This window comes from Galeopterus variegatus, unplaced genomic scaffold (assembly GCF_000696425.1).
Source record: "Galeopterus variegatus unplaced genomic scaffold, G_variegatus-3.0.2 Scaffold1527, whole genome shotgun sequence".
Taxonomy (NCBI): domain Eukaryota; kingdom Metazoa; phylum Chordata; class Mammalia; order Dermoptera; family Cynocephalidae; genus Galeopterus; species Galeopterus variegatus.
In genome coordinates, this window is record NW_007727638.1 from 307,167 (window position 1) to 323,917 (window position 16,751).

A 16,751-nucleotide genomic window follows, 5' to 3' on the forward strand; every position below is an offset into this window, starting at 1 on the left:
GGCTGCCATTCCCAGGGTTTGTACAACAGGCCCACATGGGACCACCTCAGAGTCAACTATCCCCCTGGGGCTGTGGCTCTCTTCTCCAGCAGACTCTGTGGAGGGGCCTTCCTCTGAGCTGAGCTGGTGACCCCAGCTTCACAGTGTAAGGAGAGGTCCTGCAGGGCAGCCTCACGAGTCTGGGGTGCCTGGCCCCACCCAACACCAGTCAGTGAAGGCCAGCTTCCAGACACATCATCTGAGGCTGTGCCTGGCCACCCACCTGGGTGTTCCCAATTTCCCACCAGGGACTAAATGGGAAGGTGTGATGTTGGCATATCAGGACGTGGCAACACGATGCTGGGCCATGCTGTTACTGCTGTGGTGACACTCCTGACTAAGCTGTCACTAACAGATGACTCTGCAGAGCTACTTATGTGAGACAAGTCCAGGAAATTTGCTTATTTCTAAATGCCCATCATTAAAGATTATTCTCCCATCCTGGAATATAATAACGTTCACTGGAAAGTAATATTGTTCATAATTCTTGTTTTATTGTTATTATTATTATTATTATGAACATAACAGTTTACAGAGGAAATCCCTGATTAAAATCACATCTGGAGCCCATCTGAGCACACAGCAGTTGCCATGACTTCTTTTTATCTGCAGGAAAGAGCTATTCGCCTTGTCAATGACCTCCAGACCCATCAAGGAGAACAGAACAGCAGGACTTCCTCAAATGGCCCTCAACTCTCTTCTCCTAGACTGTATCTCCTAGGCTAATCCTAACTAAAGGAGGCGACCTGGCACATAGATCTGAACTGGGCAATAGGCAAGGCTCATGCATCTGGAGGAACAAGCAGTCTGAATCTATGAGCCAAGAGGAAATGACAGTGCCTTACTTGTTGGGTAGCTCAGAAAGTGGCCACTGCGACCAAAAGCACATTCACCACCTTAATTGCCAGGTTTGCTCCCCAGGGGGAAATTCCTGGTGGGTGGGGGCTGAACCACACACAAGAGCTTTGCCACATCCAGTGCATTTATTGGGTCCACATCACTCACCCTGGTGTCCCCCGCCCCCAGAAGACTGCTGGGCACATAATAGGTGCTCAGCAAGTGTTTGTTGAACTGGATGGCAAAGGGCTTCTCTTCACTGTGCAGTCTCTGGTGTTCGACAAGGTGTGAACTCCAGTTGAACATCTCACCACATTCATTACATTTAAACGATTTCTCCCCGGAATGAATTTTCTGATGTTTAATAAGACAATGATTTTGGCTGAAGGCTTTGCCACACTCATTGCATTTGTAGGGCTTCTCCCCAGTGTGAATCCTCTGGTGCACAATGAGGGACGAATGGCAGCTGAAGGCTTTCCAGCACTTGCTGCAATCAAAGGGCTTCTCTCCAGTGTGGATCCTCTGGTGCACGATGAGGTAGGAGTGGGAGCTGAAGGCTTTCCCACATTCGTTGCACTTGAAGGGCTTCTCCCCGCTGTGAATCCTCTGGTGCACGATGAGGTATGAATGGCAACTGAAGCCTTTCCCACAGTCAGTGCACTTGAAGGGCTTCTCTCCCGTGTGAATCCTCTGATGGAGAGTGAGGCGTGAGCGGTTATTGAAGGCCTTCTCACATTCGGTGCACTTGAATGGCTTGTCTCCATTGTGGATCTTCTCATGCACGGTGAGGGATGAGTGGCAGGTGAAGGCCTTGCCACACTCGTTACATTTGTAAGGCTTCTCGCCAGTGTGGATCCTGTGGTGCCGGGTCAGGTGCGTCCGCTGGTTGAAGGCCTTCCCACACTCACTGCACTTGTAGGGCTTCTCCCCGGTGTGAACTCTGAGGTGCATGTTGAGCAGTGAGCTGCAGCTGAAGGCCTTCTCGCAGGCACTACACTTGTAGGGCCTCTCACCGGTGTGAATTCGGTGGTGCACATTGAGGGATGAGTGGCAGCTGAATGCTTTCCCGCACTCACTGCAGAAAAAGGGCTTCTCACCGGTGTGGATCCGCTGGTGCTCAATGAGGTTGGTGCTCCATGTGAAGGCTTTGCCACACTCGCTGCATTTGTAAGCCTTCTCCCGAGTGTGCCAGCGCCGGTGCAATGTGAGGGATGAGCTCTGGTGGAAGGCCTTTCCACATTCGCCACACACAAACAGACCCTCCGCAGCACCCGCTCCCCGCTGCCTGTGCATGTGTGGGTATTTTCTAGGCTCACTTGAGTTGAAAGAGTTTTCCCCTGTGCACATTCTCTGGTGGTCTTTGGTTATACCCTCAGTAGACTGGACATCATTTATGCGTATGCCAGGGCAGTGTCCTCCTGTAGGAATACTTTGCTGGGCAAAGAGGACACACCTGAGGGGGAAATCCTCCTCAGACTGGATGTATCCACTACACTTCTCCTCCATGGAGATGTCCCCAGGGGGCTTCCAGAGGGCAGCCTCGCTTCCCCACAGAGTATCTGCCTGGTTCTCCCAAGCCCATGCCTTGCCAAGGCCGGCACTGTGGAGGCTGGGCCTCATTGGCTGCTCCATGACTGGCTCCTGGTACGGTTCTTCTTTGCAAGCATCCTGCTGTTGAGAGGACTCCTTCATCTCAGGCCTAGGCTCCCATTCTGTAAAAAATTGAAAATGGAATTTTCTGTGAACAGGTGGAAGTGTGGCCCAGGAATTCAGATGTGAGAGCTGACCCAAGATGCAGATAAGCACAGAGAAGAGATTAGAAACCAACAAAGCCAAAGATCTTGAAGGCATAAAGGTAGAGAGACGAAGAAGAGCACAGGATGAGAAATGTAAGCAAGACACAAGAAGGGAAGAGGAGGAAGAAAGGGTAAGGAGCTCCAGGGAATGCAAAGACCCAGTGAGATGAGTCAGGGAAGCCATGGGAATCCCAAAAAGAGCAGCCACAAAAGGGACAAAGCTCAGGGGGTCTGGCGATCAGGATACGATTCATGATTGAAATATCAACTCATTGACTTCTGTGTCAAAACCATGTCAGGTGCTGGATGTAAACACAGGGCAAACACAAGTCTAAAGAAATAATTAGATCTCTCTGCGAAGGGCAAGATGGCAGACTAGAGGTGCCCACGGTGTGTTCTTCCCACAGAAAAGGACCAGAACAACTAACAGTTAAATATTGACCAGAGCATCAGTGGGAGAGTGCAGAGTGAAGCAGGAGACTGGTGAGATTACCATGGAGCACAAAAACCCACTATGGTGGCATACAGAGGACAGAGAGGCACAGGGCCTCACCCACCATGTCTCTGACACTGGGATCAGTGTAGGAAGAATTTTGTGATTAAAAGGTAGGCAGAGGACCCACACCAACACCCATCCTCACCAAAGAAGCCTGCAGATTCTTTGGTGGGACAAGCCTGGAGCCAAGTATGGGGACTGCCCTAGAATACACATACTGCATCACTCTAGAACTCTAGCATATATGGTGCATCACCCACCCTCGGGACCCAAGCCAATGCAGGACAGCACCATCTTAAAACAGGAGCTGTTATGGGAACATGCCCTGCCCAGGGGCCAGTAGCCATGGTGCTTTCCCAGCCTTAAGGTCCTGCCCTCCACTCAGTGCACTCACAGGAGAGGCCATAACATCCTGATCCCAGTAACTTGAAGCCCAGTTTCATAGCAGCTGTGACTCTGTTCTGCAGTCTAGGAAGCCAACCCTAGTCCTGCCGAACTGATGCAACCCCATGTCCCCAGCTAGAGATCAGATAGGCAGACCCTTCTCAGGCAGACCACACCCCATTCCTCCCCCAACCTTTAGCCCCACCAGCTGACTGAGTTGCGTGCACCTGAGCCCCCAAGCCAGAAAAACAGCTCACAGTTCTCTACCCTAACAAATATGTCATCAGGCCAGTGGAAATATACTGCATCCACCCCTTCCAAAGAAGGAATCAGGCAGTCCCTATCCTGAACAGTCCCAACTAGCAGCCTTGCCAACAGTCCCAGAAATGGCTGCACCAGCCCCTTCAATGCAGGGTTTCCTAGAAGTCCCACCCACCTCCCAGAAGCAGTTGGATGGGTCAATTCACTGCATAGTGGCCCCGCCCACCACCAGAAGAGGCTGATGGATTACTTCACTGCAGGCCTGCATAGCAGCCCTGCCCACCACCCAGAAGCTGCTGGGGTCACTTCACTGTAGGCCTGCCTAGTGGCCCCACCCACCACACAAGAAGCAGCTAGATGGGCCCCCTCACTGCAGCCATGCCTAGTGGCCTTGCCCACTTGCTGAAACACAGTTCAGCAGTTCTGCCCTGGGCAGTCCAGCACCCAAACAACAGAGGAAACCATGACCTGGCAGCCACCACCATCACTGCTGCTAGCCCCAGAGCACTGCCACCACTGCTACCCCTCTCCCCCACATAGCAGTCTGTTCTGCTCCCCACCAATGCCCAGCCTGGGTGCCACATGACCCAGATCCAGGTGTTTCTGCATTTTAACAGGCAGGAGGACAGAGGGAGAAGTGAGGACCCAGGAGAAGCCTCTGCCTACAGGGAAGAGGAAAGAGAAACCCATCCCAGGGTCATCCATTCAAGTTAAGGAGCTTCAGTACACTCCAGTGCACCTGGGTAATGAGACACTAGCCAGGGTGCCCACAAGTCCACCCAACATCATTCACCTCAGCCAAGGAGTGACAGGACACCCAGATGCTTCTCTTGAGAACTCAAGATCTCACCTACATCCTTGATGACCCAACACAGTGTCACTCACTTCTGCAAGGAATCACTGAGTGTCCCAGTGCCTAGTCCATGATGGCACTCACAGACAACTTTGACACTGAATATGGTTAAACTAACCACACAGAGACTACACTACTGCATCTACTTGGAACCAAAACTAAAACGCCCTATCCAATTGTTAATATAAAACGCATCTACAGGAGGGAGTCCCTTTCCTCAAAAGCCACTGCAGAGTAAGAGAAAAAGCAACAATTCACCAGATGATCAGACATCAACGTAGGGATACTAGAAATATGAAAAAACAAGAAAATATGACACCACCAAAGAAATGCAATAATTCTCAAGTACCAGACCCCCCAAAATAGGAAACATTTGAAATGACTGAAAAGTAATTCCAAACAACAATCTTAAGGAAACTGAATGAGATACAAGAAGATTCAGATAGATGACACAATGAAATGAGAAAAACTATACAGGATATGAAGAAGAAAATTAAGAAAAAGAAATTCTTTAAAAAGAATGTAGGGCCGGCCCGGTGGCGCACTGGATAGTGCGCCGCTTGGGAAGTGCGGCGGCGCTCCCGTCCGAGGGTTCGGATCCCACATACAGACCGGTTCCCGCTCACTGGCTGAGCGAGGCGCGGGAGCAACACCGAGGCTTGCAATCCCGTTGCCGGTCCCCGGTCCGGCACGGGGGTGACACTGAGGGTTGCGATCCATTGCCGGACACGGAAAAAAGACAAAAGACAAAAAAAAAAAAAAAAAAGAATGTAGCAGAACTTCTGGAACTGAAGGATTCATTCAATAATATTAAAACCTCAACTGAGAGCTTAAGCAGTAGGCTAGAGCAAGAAGAAGAAAGAATTTCTGATCTTGAAGACATTGTTTTTAAAAATAACTAAGGAGGACAAAAAAAAAAGAATAAAGAATTTTAAAACATGAAGAAAATCTACAAGAGCTATCAGACAAACTTAAGTATACAAACATGTGAATCATGGGTGTCCCACAAGGGTAGGAGAAAGGAAAAAGCACTGAAAACTTATTTAATGAAATTATAGCAGAAAACTTCCCAGATATTGGGATAGATATGGACTTTTAGATCCAAAAGGCTCAAAGATCCCCACACAGATTCAATCCAAAAAGGTCCTCTTCAGAGACACATTGTAGTCAAACGGTCCAAAGTCAAAGACAAACAGAGAATCTTAAAAACAGCAAGAGAAAAGGGTCAAGTCACCTATAAAGGAGTCCCCATCAGACTAGCAGATGATTTTTCAGTGGAAACCTACAGGCCAGAAAAGAATAGGATGATGTATTCAAAGTACTAAAAGAAAAAACTGCCAACCAAGAATACTATACCCAGCAAGGCTATCCTTCAGAAATGAAGGACAAATTGTGTATTTCCCAGACAACAAAAACTGCAGGAGTTTGCCACCATATGACCAGCTCTACAAGAAATCCTCAAGGGAGTCCTGCAACTGGAATCCAAAAAATGATAATCACCACCACAAATGCATGAGAAAGAACAAAACCCAGTGATAGAGCAGCTACACAAATGAGAAAAAGAAAGGAACTATATCTTACCACCTCAAAAAAACAACAAACACCAAAGACAAACAATAAAAAGGAAAAAAAGACATTTAAAACACTCATATGAAAATCAATATAATGCCCAATAATACCTTTCAACAACAACCCTAAAAGTAAATAGATTGAACTCCCCACTCAAAAGACATAGACTGGCTGAATTGATTAAAACACTAGACCCAACTATATGCTGCCTGCAAGAAACTCACCTGTAAAGATGCACACAGACTAATAGTGAAGGAATGGAAATAGATATACCACACAAATAGAAGCCAAAAATTAGCAAGAGTAGCTATTCTTATATTGGGTAAAACAGACTTTAAGCCAAAAACTATAAGAACAAAAAAGGCCATTATATAATGATAAAGGGATCTATCCAGCAAGAAGATATAACAATCATAAATATGTACACACCCAACATCAGAGCACCCAGATGTATAAAGCAAACACTATTAGACATAAAGAGAGAGATAGACCCCAATACAATAATAGTTTGGGACCTCAACACCCCTTGCTCAACATGACAGGTAAACTAGGCAACAAATCAACAAAGAAACAAAGGATTTAAACTACAATTTGGGCCAACTGGACTTGGTAAACATGTATAGAACATTTCACCCAACAACTGCAGAATATACATTCTTCTCATCAGCACATAGAACATTCTCCAGGATAGATCACATGTTAGGTCACAAACCAAGTCTCAACAAATTTTAAAAAACTAGAATCATTTCAAGTATCTTTTCAGACCACAATGGAATAATACTAGAACTCAATATCAAGTGCAACTTCAGAAACTATACAAATACATGGAAATTAAACAACATGCTCCTGAATGACCTGTGTGTCAAAGAAGAAATTAAATAGGAAATCAAAAAATTTCTTGAAACTAACAAATAAAGACACATCTTACCAAAACCTATGGGATACTGCAAAAGCAGTACTAAGAGGGAAGTTTATTGCAATAAATACTCACATCAAAAGAATAGAAAGACTTCAGATAAACAACCTAATGTTATACCTCATAGAACTAGAAAAACAAGAACAATCCAATCCCCAAATTAGTAGATGGAAAAAATTAATTAAGATCATAGCAGAACTAAATGAAATAGAGACCAAAGAAATAATACAAAATTTCAACAAAACAAAAATTTGGTGTTTTGAGAAAATAAACAAAATAGAGAAACCATTAGTTAGACTAACTAAAAAAAGAGAGAAAACCCAAATAACAAAAATCAGAAATGAAAAAGGAGACATTACAACTAAATCCACAGAAATACAAAGCATCATTAGAGACTATTATGAACAAGTATATGCCAGCAAACTTAAAAATCTGGAGGAAATGCATAAATTTCTGAACACATACAACACTACCAAGACTGAACCAAGAAGAAATAGAAAACCTGAACCAACCAATAACAAACAATGAGACTGTAGCAGTAATCAGTAGTCTCCCAACAAAGAAAAGCTCAGGACCAGATGGCTTCACTGCTGAATTATACCAAACCTTTAAAGAAGAATTAATACCAATCCTTTCAAATTATTCCAAAAAATTGAAATACAGGCCATTCTCCCAAATTCATTCTATGAGGCTAGCATTACCCTGGTACCAAGACTAGACAAAGATAAGCAATAAAAAAAGAAAATTATAGGCCAGTTAATATCCTTATGAACACAGATTTACAAATCCTCAACAAAATATTAGCAAACAGAAGACAGCAGCACATCAAAAAGATTACACATCATGATCAAGTGGGATTCATTCCAGGGATTCAAGGATGGTTCAACATACACAAATCAATCAGTGTGATACAACACATCAACAAAATCAAGGACAAAAACCATGATTATCTCAATAGATGCAGAAAAAGCATTTGATAAAATTCAACATCCCTTCATGATAAAGACACTCAACAAATTAGGTATAGAAAGAAAGTATCTCAACATGATAAAACTCATATATGACAAACCCACCACCAATATCATCCTGAATGGGGAAAAGCTGAAAGCTTTTCCTTTAAGAACAGGAACAGGATGGGCCGGCCCGGTGGCGCACTGCTACAGTGCGCCGCTTGGGAGCATGGTGGTGCTCCCGCCGAGGGTTCGGATCCCACATACAGACCGGTTCCCGCTCACTGGCTGAGTGAGGTGCGGGCGCAACACCAAGGGTTGCGATCCCGTTGCTGGTCCCGGTCCGGTACGGGTGCGACACTGAGGGTTGCGATCCGTTGCCGGACACGAAAAAAGACAAAAAAAAAAAAAAAAAAAAAAAAAAAAAAAAAAAAAAGAACAGGAACAGGACAAATATGTCCACTCTCACCACTCACATTTAACATAGTATTGGAAGTACTAGCCAGAGCAATCAGGCAAGAGAAAGAAATAAAGGGCATCCAAACTGGAAAAGACAAAGTCAAACTGTCCCTGTTTGCAGATGACATCATCCTATGTATAGAAAAACCTAAAGACTCTATCAAAAACTCTTGGACTTGATAAATAAATTCAGTAAAGTTGCAGGATACAAAATCAATGTATAAAAATCAGTAGCATTTTACTACTCCAATACTGAGCTAGCATAAAAAGAAATAAATAAAGCAAGCCCATTTACAAGAGATACCAAAAAAACAAAATACCTAGGAATAAATTTAACTAAGGATATAAAAGATCTCTACAATGAGAACTACAAATCACTGCTGAAAGAAATTAAAGAGGACACAAAAAGATGGAAAGACATCCCATGTTCATGGATTAGAATTAATGTTGTGTCAATGTCCTTATTTCCCAAAGTGATCTGCAGATTCAATGAGATCCCCATTAAAATACCAATGACATTCTTCACAGAACAGAAAAAACAATCCTAATATTCATATGGAACAGCAAAAGACCCCAAACAGCCACAGCAATCATGAGCAAAAAAATAAATAAATAAAGCTGGAGGCATTATACTACCTGACTTCAAATTATACTACAAAGCTACAGTAACCAAAACAGCATGGTACTGGCATAAAAACAGACACAAAGACCAACAATACAGAATAGAGATCCCAGAAATCAATCATGTATTTACAGCCAGCTGATCTTCAAGAAAGCACCAAGAACATACAATGGGGAAAGGACAGCCTCTTCAGTAAATGGTGCTGGGAAAACTGGATACCCATGTGTAGAGGAATGAAACTAGACCTGTTCCTCTCACCATATACAAAATCAATTCAAAATAGATTAAAGATTTAAATATAAGACCTGAAAATATAAAACTCCTAGAAGGAAACATAGGGGAAGCACTTCAGGATGTAGGACTGGACAAAGACTTTATGAATAAGACCCCCAAAGCACAGGCAACAAAAGAAAAAATAATCAAATAGGATGACATCAAGCTACAAAGCTTGTGCACAGCAAAAGAAACAATCAACAAGGCCGGCCCGTGGCTCACTCGGGAGAGTGCGGTGCTGATAACACCAAGGCCATGGGTTCGGATCCTATATAGGGATGGCTGGTTAGCTCACTGGCTGAGCGTGGTGCTGAGGGGACCAAGCCAAGGGTTGAGATCCCCTTACCAGTCATCTTTAAAAAAAAAAAAAAGAAAGAAAAAGAAAAGAAACAATCAACAGAGTGAAAAAACAACATACAGAGTGAGGATAAAATATTTGCAAACTATATATCTGACAAGGGATTAGTATCTAGGATATACAAGGAACTCAGACAACTTAACAGTAAAAAACCAAATATTCTTACTAAAAAATGGGCAAAGGAGCTGAATAGACATTTTTCAAAGGAAAACATACAAATGGCCAACAAGTACATGAAAAAATGCTCAGCATCACTAGTCATCAGTGAAATTCAAATCAAAACCACACTGAGATATCACATCAATCCAGTCAGACTGGCTATTATAAAAAAGACAGAGAATAACAAATGCTGGTGAGGGTGTGGAGAGAAAGGAACACTCCTACACTGCTGGTGGGACTATAAATCAGTACAACCACTATGGAAATAGTATGGAGATTTCTCAGACACAACTACAGATAGAACTTCCATATGACCCAGCAATCCCACTACTGGGTATATACCCAAAGGAAAGGAAATCATCATGTTGAAGGGACACCTGCACTCCCATGTTTATTGCAGCTATATTTACAATAGCCAAGAGTTGGAACCAACCTAAATGTCCCTCAATGGACGACTGAATAAAGAAAATGTGGTATATATACAAAACAGAATGCTCCTCAGCCATGAAAAAGCATGAAATTCTGCCATTTGCTGCAACATGGATGAGCTTGGAGAAAATTATGTTAAATGAAGTAAGGCAGGCACAGAAAGAGAAATACTGCATTTCCTCACTCAGAAGTGGGAGGAAAGAAAGGAAGAAAGAAAAGGAAGGAAGGAAGGAAAGAAGGAAAGAAAGAAAAAAGGATCACAATAATACATTGAACTTTCAGAAGGAAAGAGCAGGACTGTGGTTACTAGAGGTGGGAAAGCGGGAGGAGGAGGACGATTAGCGCAAAATTGGTTAACGGACACAAGAATGATTACATTTTGTAATGATGAACATGCCAATTCTCCTGATTTGGTCATCACATATTGTACACAAATATACAGCTCTGTACCTCTGAAACATTTATAATCAATTATTTCTCAAGTAAAAAAAACAACTGCAGAAATAAAAAAAAAATCCCTCTGTACTTGAGACTCGAGACTCAAATGGATAGTATCTGAAAATTATTTAAATAAAGGCAGTAAGAATTGAAAATGCTTAAATCCACTAATCAACGTGGACATCAAGAATTAAGTGTTGATGGGCCGGCCTGGTGGCGCACTGGATAGTGCGCCGCTTGGGAAGCGCGGTGGCGCTCCCGTCCGAGGGTTCGGATCCCACATACAGACTGGCTCCCGCTCACTGGCTGAGCGAGGCACGGGAGCAACACCAAGGGTTGCGATCCCGTTGCCGGTCCCGGGTTGTGATCCGTTGCCGGACACGGAAAAAAGACAAAAGACAAAAAAAAAAAAAAAAAGAATTAAGTGTTGATAAATTTATGTTTGTAATAAACGGTATCATTGTTCTTATTATTTTAAAAATAAAGAAATAATTAAATTAAAAATTGTAGGGCTGGCCCATGGCTCACTTGGGAGACTGTAGTGCTGACAACACCAAGTCAAGGGTTAAGATCCCCTGACTGGTCATCTTTTGAAAAAAAAAAAAAATTGTCCCTGGTGTCAAAAGGGAAAAAAGGACTACCCCTACCCCACCCCTCTTCAGCATTTCCTTTAGGACCTGGAATTGCAAAGACTTTCTCTATTTGAGATGCATGTTAATCTTCTTAGAAGCTAAATAAGCCTCCTCCCAGATTTGTATTCCAGAATGTCTTTCTTGGAGCCACCCCGCGAGATGTGAACATGGGGGAGAGTGGCATGCATCCTGTCTATCTGTCTCTGTGGGAGTTTGGTCCAAGATGTAACCTCCTGCTTGTCAAAAATATACAAGATGTTGCATTTTTCCCTTGGAGGAAGACAGCTGATGTGTGTACTGTGATGGGCTGGATCTGTCTGGCTCTGTAAAAGGGGAGGATTCTTTCCATCTGCAACCTCTTTAGCAGATGGCCTGTGCACACTGCATCTGGTTAAATGCTTTTTCAATAACACAAAAGGTTTTCTGGGCTGGCAGATCAGCTCAGTTGGTTAAAGAGGCGTCCAGGGTTCAATCCCTGTACCGGCCAGCTGCCAATAAAAAAAGTTTTTTCTTCTATCTCTGTGGAGAAGTCTTCTGGGCTGGCAGGAGATTTTATTTCTAATTCTATCTTTCCTAACAGCTTAAGGAGAGCAGTCTAGTGCCATGGGCAGGGTGGCTCTGCAGTGCTGGGTGGGAGCCTGGATCTGCATGGAGGGGCTGGGCAAGGGGAACTGAGTCTGGGCAGATGGACTGTAGGTAGACAGGTGGAGAGGGATCAGAGCATACAGAAGTTCAGAGTGACAGCCAGGAAGATGAGGATGAGACCTGCAGAGGGGGAAGGCCCAGAGGTGGCCCTGGCAAGGACGGGTGACCCGGCACACAGGGCAGCCAGGTGCCTGGCACACAGGGCAGCTGGGGAAGGAAGACTTTACACAGGGCTGATGTGACTGTTACATGCGCCTTAAAGATGGCTCCACTGCCGTGTAAGGAGGTTGGGGCAGAGCTGGTCAGCAACAGACCAGTTAAGAAGGCCATTTGAATAATCTGGGAGAAAAATAGTAACATCAGACTAGCACCATGGCTGTGAGAATGAACAAGAAGTGGCAGATTCAAGAAATATTTAGAAGCTAAAATTGATTGTGTTCCTTTCTGTTGACTGGAGGTGGCAGGAGAGGGGGAAACCTCCGCAGACACCCAGGCCTGTGTGGTAGAAGCTGGATGGTATCTTTTACAAAAACAGGGACAGGAAGAGGAAGGGTCAGCTCAGGGGAGACTTGAGTCTGGTTTCAGACCCACTGAGTGGGACACACAGGCAGAGGCCCATCCTACTGTTAGTGACACGGGGCTACAGCTTGGAAGGCAACAGCCTGCGTCACTACAGTGCAGGTGACGATGCTGACCCCAAGCAGGTGGTGAGAGTCTATGGAAGGTGCACAGAGCAAAGAGAGACAGGGCCAAGGTCAGAAAAAAGCAGGTTTGGCAGCAGTAGGGAGCTGACGAATGACATGGCACATTCATGTGCCGAGGTAGTGTACAATCAGTAAAAGGCCCGTGACGATGCTCACCACGGCCTGGTGAGGAAGAAAGTGAGATTCCACACTGCTCGCTGGGTTTCCAAGGATGTTTAAAAAATGCCGATCCAGATACAGAGGAACAACCATGAGGAAATACAGTGAAATCAAACACTGGTTACCTCTGGGCGGATTTCAGTACTTCTTTGTATTATCCTAATTTTCAAAATAAACATATATTAACCAGACAAGCATATTCGCTTTCTAAAAATTTAATTTTGGTAAAGAGGACGGAGAAGGCAGCAGAAGCTGAAGCGAGAAACAAGGTCCAGGAAGTTGGGTGTGGCCGCCACGGTGGGTTGGGGCGTGGAGGAGCAGGAGAGGGATGTGCTCAGTGGCAGGGGCCCCCCCGCCCCACCGGACTTGACCTGTTTGCTGCCTGCTTGTCCCACAAAACAGATATTCCTCAAGATTTCCAGATCCCTAACACTCAGGATTCACTGGCCACCAAATTAAGTTGAAATTATTTAATTTACTTATTTATTAACCAACTCAGAAGTCCACAAAAAAGAAAATGTTGAAAAGAAACTGAGACCATGTTCTGCTCAGGACCTGTCCCTGGTTCCCCTTTCACTTGGCAGAGGGCCAGCACCTTTGTCGTGGCCGGTCCTTGGTGACCCTGACCCTGACCCTGACAGCTGCTGCCTCCCTCTGTTTCCTCACTTCTCCCCGCCCCCTCTTCTCAGTGAGCAAAGCCCTGACCCCAATTCCCCACACACTCCCTGTCCCCTCTAACAACGCCACTTGTTAAATATTTCTATACATGCAGATATTACTTGTCTCCCTACCCCCAGTTAGAAGGAAGACATTTTGGCCGGTCTTGTTCACTGTTGTATTTTTCACACAGGCTCTGGCACACAGTTGATGTTCAATACGTGTTGAAGGAGGGGAGGGAAGGTGCTCAATATGTGTTGAAGGAGGGTCTAGCAGGGCCTGAGAAGGCACAAATGGAGCCAAGGGAGTGGGATGGTGGAAAGCAAATGGGAGCTGAGACAGGGATACTACAGGAGGAGGTTGGGGGGTGGGACAGGGGTACCGAGAGGACAGGTACCTTCCACCTGCTCACCTGGACAAGCCCCTCTGGGGACTTCTCTCTGCACCCGCCAAGGCTCCTCACCGCGTTCCAGATGGGAGATCACGTCTGGCTTGTGGACAGGAGGCCCTGCTGGTGGGGGAAAAAGTGGCGTGGCTAGGTGTGCTGTGGCTCTCTGGTCCCCAGAGCAATCACAAGGCACTGTGAAGTGTACACCATGACCCAGGAACAGGAGGCCCTCTGGGTGAGGGTTCTCAGACGTGGACCCCAAATCACAGTGCATGCTCTGAAGACCCCACCACACTCTCCCTGTGATGCACGAGGACAGCTCCAGGGCAGGCTGTGCTCCAGCTCTCCTTCAGCCCACCTTCCCCCAGACAGCAGTCCTCCCTCCTCTCCATGCCCCCCCACTACCTGCCCGTGGGCCAGTTGTAACTCCAAATAAGGATGCTGCTGGTGACCACGCCGCACAGTGAGGACTTCTGGTGCAGCTGAGTGTCCTTCCTCCCTGACTCCCTAACAGTGTTCCAAGGCAGACGCCATGTTTCCTGTGTCATGTCGTGCCTGACACCAAAGCTGACGAAGGGATCCTCAGCAATATCTACTAGGTAGAAGACTAGAGACAGCAAATGTCCAGCCTTGGGGAACTGTCTTACCAAGGGCGAGAAGGTTCTGGTAGTTTTCCAGCATCACATCCCGGTACAGGGCCCTCTGAGGGGAGTCCAGCTGGCCCCACTCCTCCTGGGTGAAGTCCACAGCCACATCCTTGAAAGTCACTGATTCCTGAAACGACATGCACATTCTCATTCTCATTCACCTAGGACAGGAGTGGTTCTGTGTCCAAGTTCCAAGGCAGCCACAGACTGATTAAGACCTTATGAGTAAAGGGTTAACGTCAGGCGACTGTCTCCCAAGCATAGAAGGTTTGTTCTATACACACGGACCACAGCTGATTAGAGACCAGGGGCAGGGAGGGAGGCTAGGGATCAGCATGCACCTGCCCCTGACCAAGCCTTCTGGACTGGGAAAGTGCAGCTGAATGGACACCCCTGTGCCCCGGCAACTCAGCATGCTGGTGCGCATGCGTGCGTGTGTGTTTGTGTGGTGGGGCCTCGGGTCTGCACGTGACTACCATAATGTGTCCTGGGTGAAATGCTATGCTTCCTGGGGTCAAGAATTTCAAACTTACAAAACTTGAAAGAATAGTACAAAGAACCCAGCAACTCTTTTCAAAACTCACTATTGCAAAAGGATCCAACCCCAGACTGGAAAACATTATTACACTCTAAGAAAGGAAACCTTGTACTTATCATTTGTTTACCTCAAAAAAAGGCACAAAGGGAGGAACAGAGAAACAAATAGGACACGAGACATACAGAAAATAAATAGCAAAATGGCAGAGGTAAATCCAACCATATTAATAATTACATTAAATTGAATGATACAAACACTCCAATTAAAAGCTGGAGATTGTAAAATTGAATAAAAAAGTAAGATGAAGATAATGAAAAAGCAGATGAAGAAGAAATCACAAGGGAAATTAGAAACTATTTTGAACTGAATAAAAATGAATAAAAATGAAACTACAACATACAGCAGCTACAGAAATTCACTTTAAATACAAAGACAAAGACAGGTTAAAACCAAAAGGATGAAAAAAGCTATACCCTGCAAACACTACTCAAAAGAAAGCTGAAGTCGCTATATTAATATCAGACAAAGTAGATTTCAGAGCAATGAATATCATGAGAGATAGACAGACATTACATAATAATTTTTTTTTTTGGTCCTTTTTTTGTGACCGGTAAGGGGATCACAACCCTTGGCTTGGTGTTGCCCACACCGTGCTCAGCCAGTGAACGCACCGGCCACCCCCATATAGGATCCGAACACGCGGCGGGAGCACCACTGTGCTCCCAGCGCTGCACTCTCCTGAGTGCACCACGGGCTCGGCCCAGACATTACATAATAATTAAGGGGTCAACTCATTAAGAGCTCATAACAATCCTAAATATAGACACACCTATTAATGGCTTTAAAATACACAAAGCAAAGACTGATAGAACTGAATAACACCATCATTCAAATTGACTTGATATTTACACAATGCTACCCCAACAAAAGCAAAATACATATTTTTTTCAAGTGTACACAGAACATTTATCAGGATAAACCACACTCTGGGAAATACAATAAGTCTTAGTAAGTTTGAAACAATTTAAATCATACAAGCCCCCACTGCCAGCCAGCAACAGAGCCAGCCCCACACCTGCCCGTGGGTCCTGAGAGACCCGGACTGTGGGCTCAGCTCTGCCCCTGCCATCAGCCAGAACCCAGAATGGAGCCAGTTCGATGCCCCCCCTGGGGGTCCTGAGAGGAGGGCTGGGCCAGCCCCGCCCCCACTCACAACCAGATCCTAGAATGTACTTGTTAACGTGTGTTTCTTTGGGGTGTGTGACTTATCTGCTCATGTCCTTCATCAAATTCCTGCTTACATTTTTCTACTTCATTTGTAAGAGTCATTTTTGCAATAAGGATGTTAGGGGCCGGCCCGGTGGCGCACTGGATAGTGCGCCGCTTGGGAAGCGCGGTGGCGCTCCTGCCCGAGGGTTCGGATCCCACAAACAGACCGGTTCCCGCTCACTGGTTGAGCGAGGCGTGGGAGCAACGCCGAGGGTTGCGATCCCGTTGCCGGTCCCCGGTCCGGTACGGGGGCAACACTGAGGGTTGCGATCC

The 16,751-nt window shown here is 45.5% G+C and overlaps 1 protein-coding gene across 2 annotated transcripts in view; it reads right to left on the minus strand.

Annotated features, from left to right (window-relative positions):
* Positions 1-511: 511 nt before the first annotated feature.
* The window catches only part of ZNF74 (zinc finger protein 74), a 20,571-nt gene continuing 4,331 nt past the window's right edge, over positions 512-16,751 (minus strand). Inside the window, exons 3-5 of one of the 2 annotated variants that reach the window (XM_008577526.1) lie at positions 14,672-14,798; positions 14,049-14,144; positions 512-2,588 (exon numbers count right to left, since the gene is read on the minus strand). In XM_008577526.1, the coding sequence (XP_008575748.1) occupies positions 937-2,588; positions 14,049-14,144; positions 14,672-14,798 (1,875 nt within the window). In that variant the 3' untranslated portion in view covers positions 512-936. Of the gene's footprint in view, positions 2,589-14,048; positions 14,148-14,671; positions 14,799-16,751 lie in introns of both variants that reach the window. The other variant, XM_008577525.1, reaches the window with a different exon arrangement.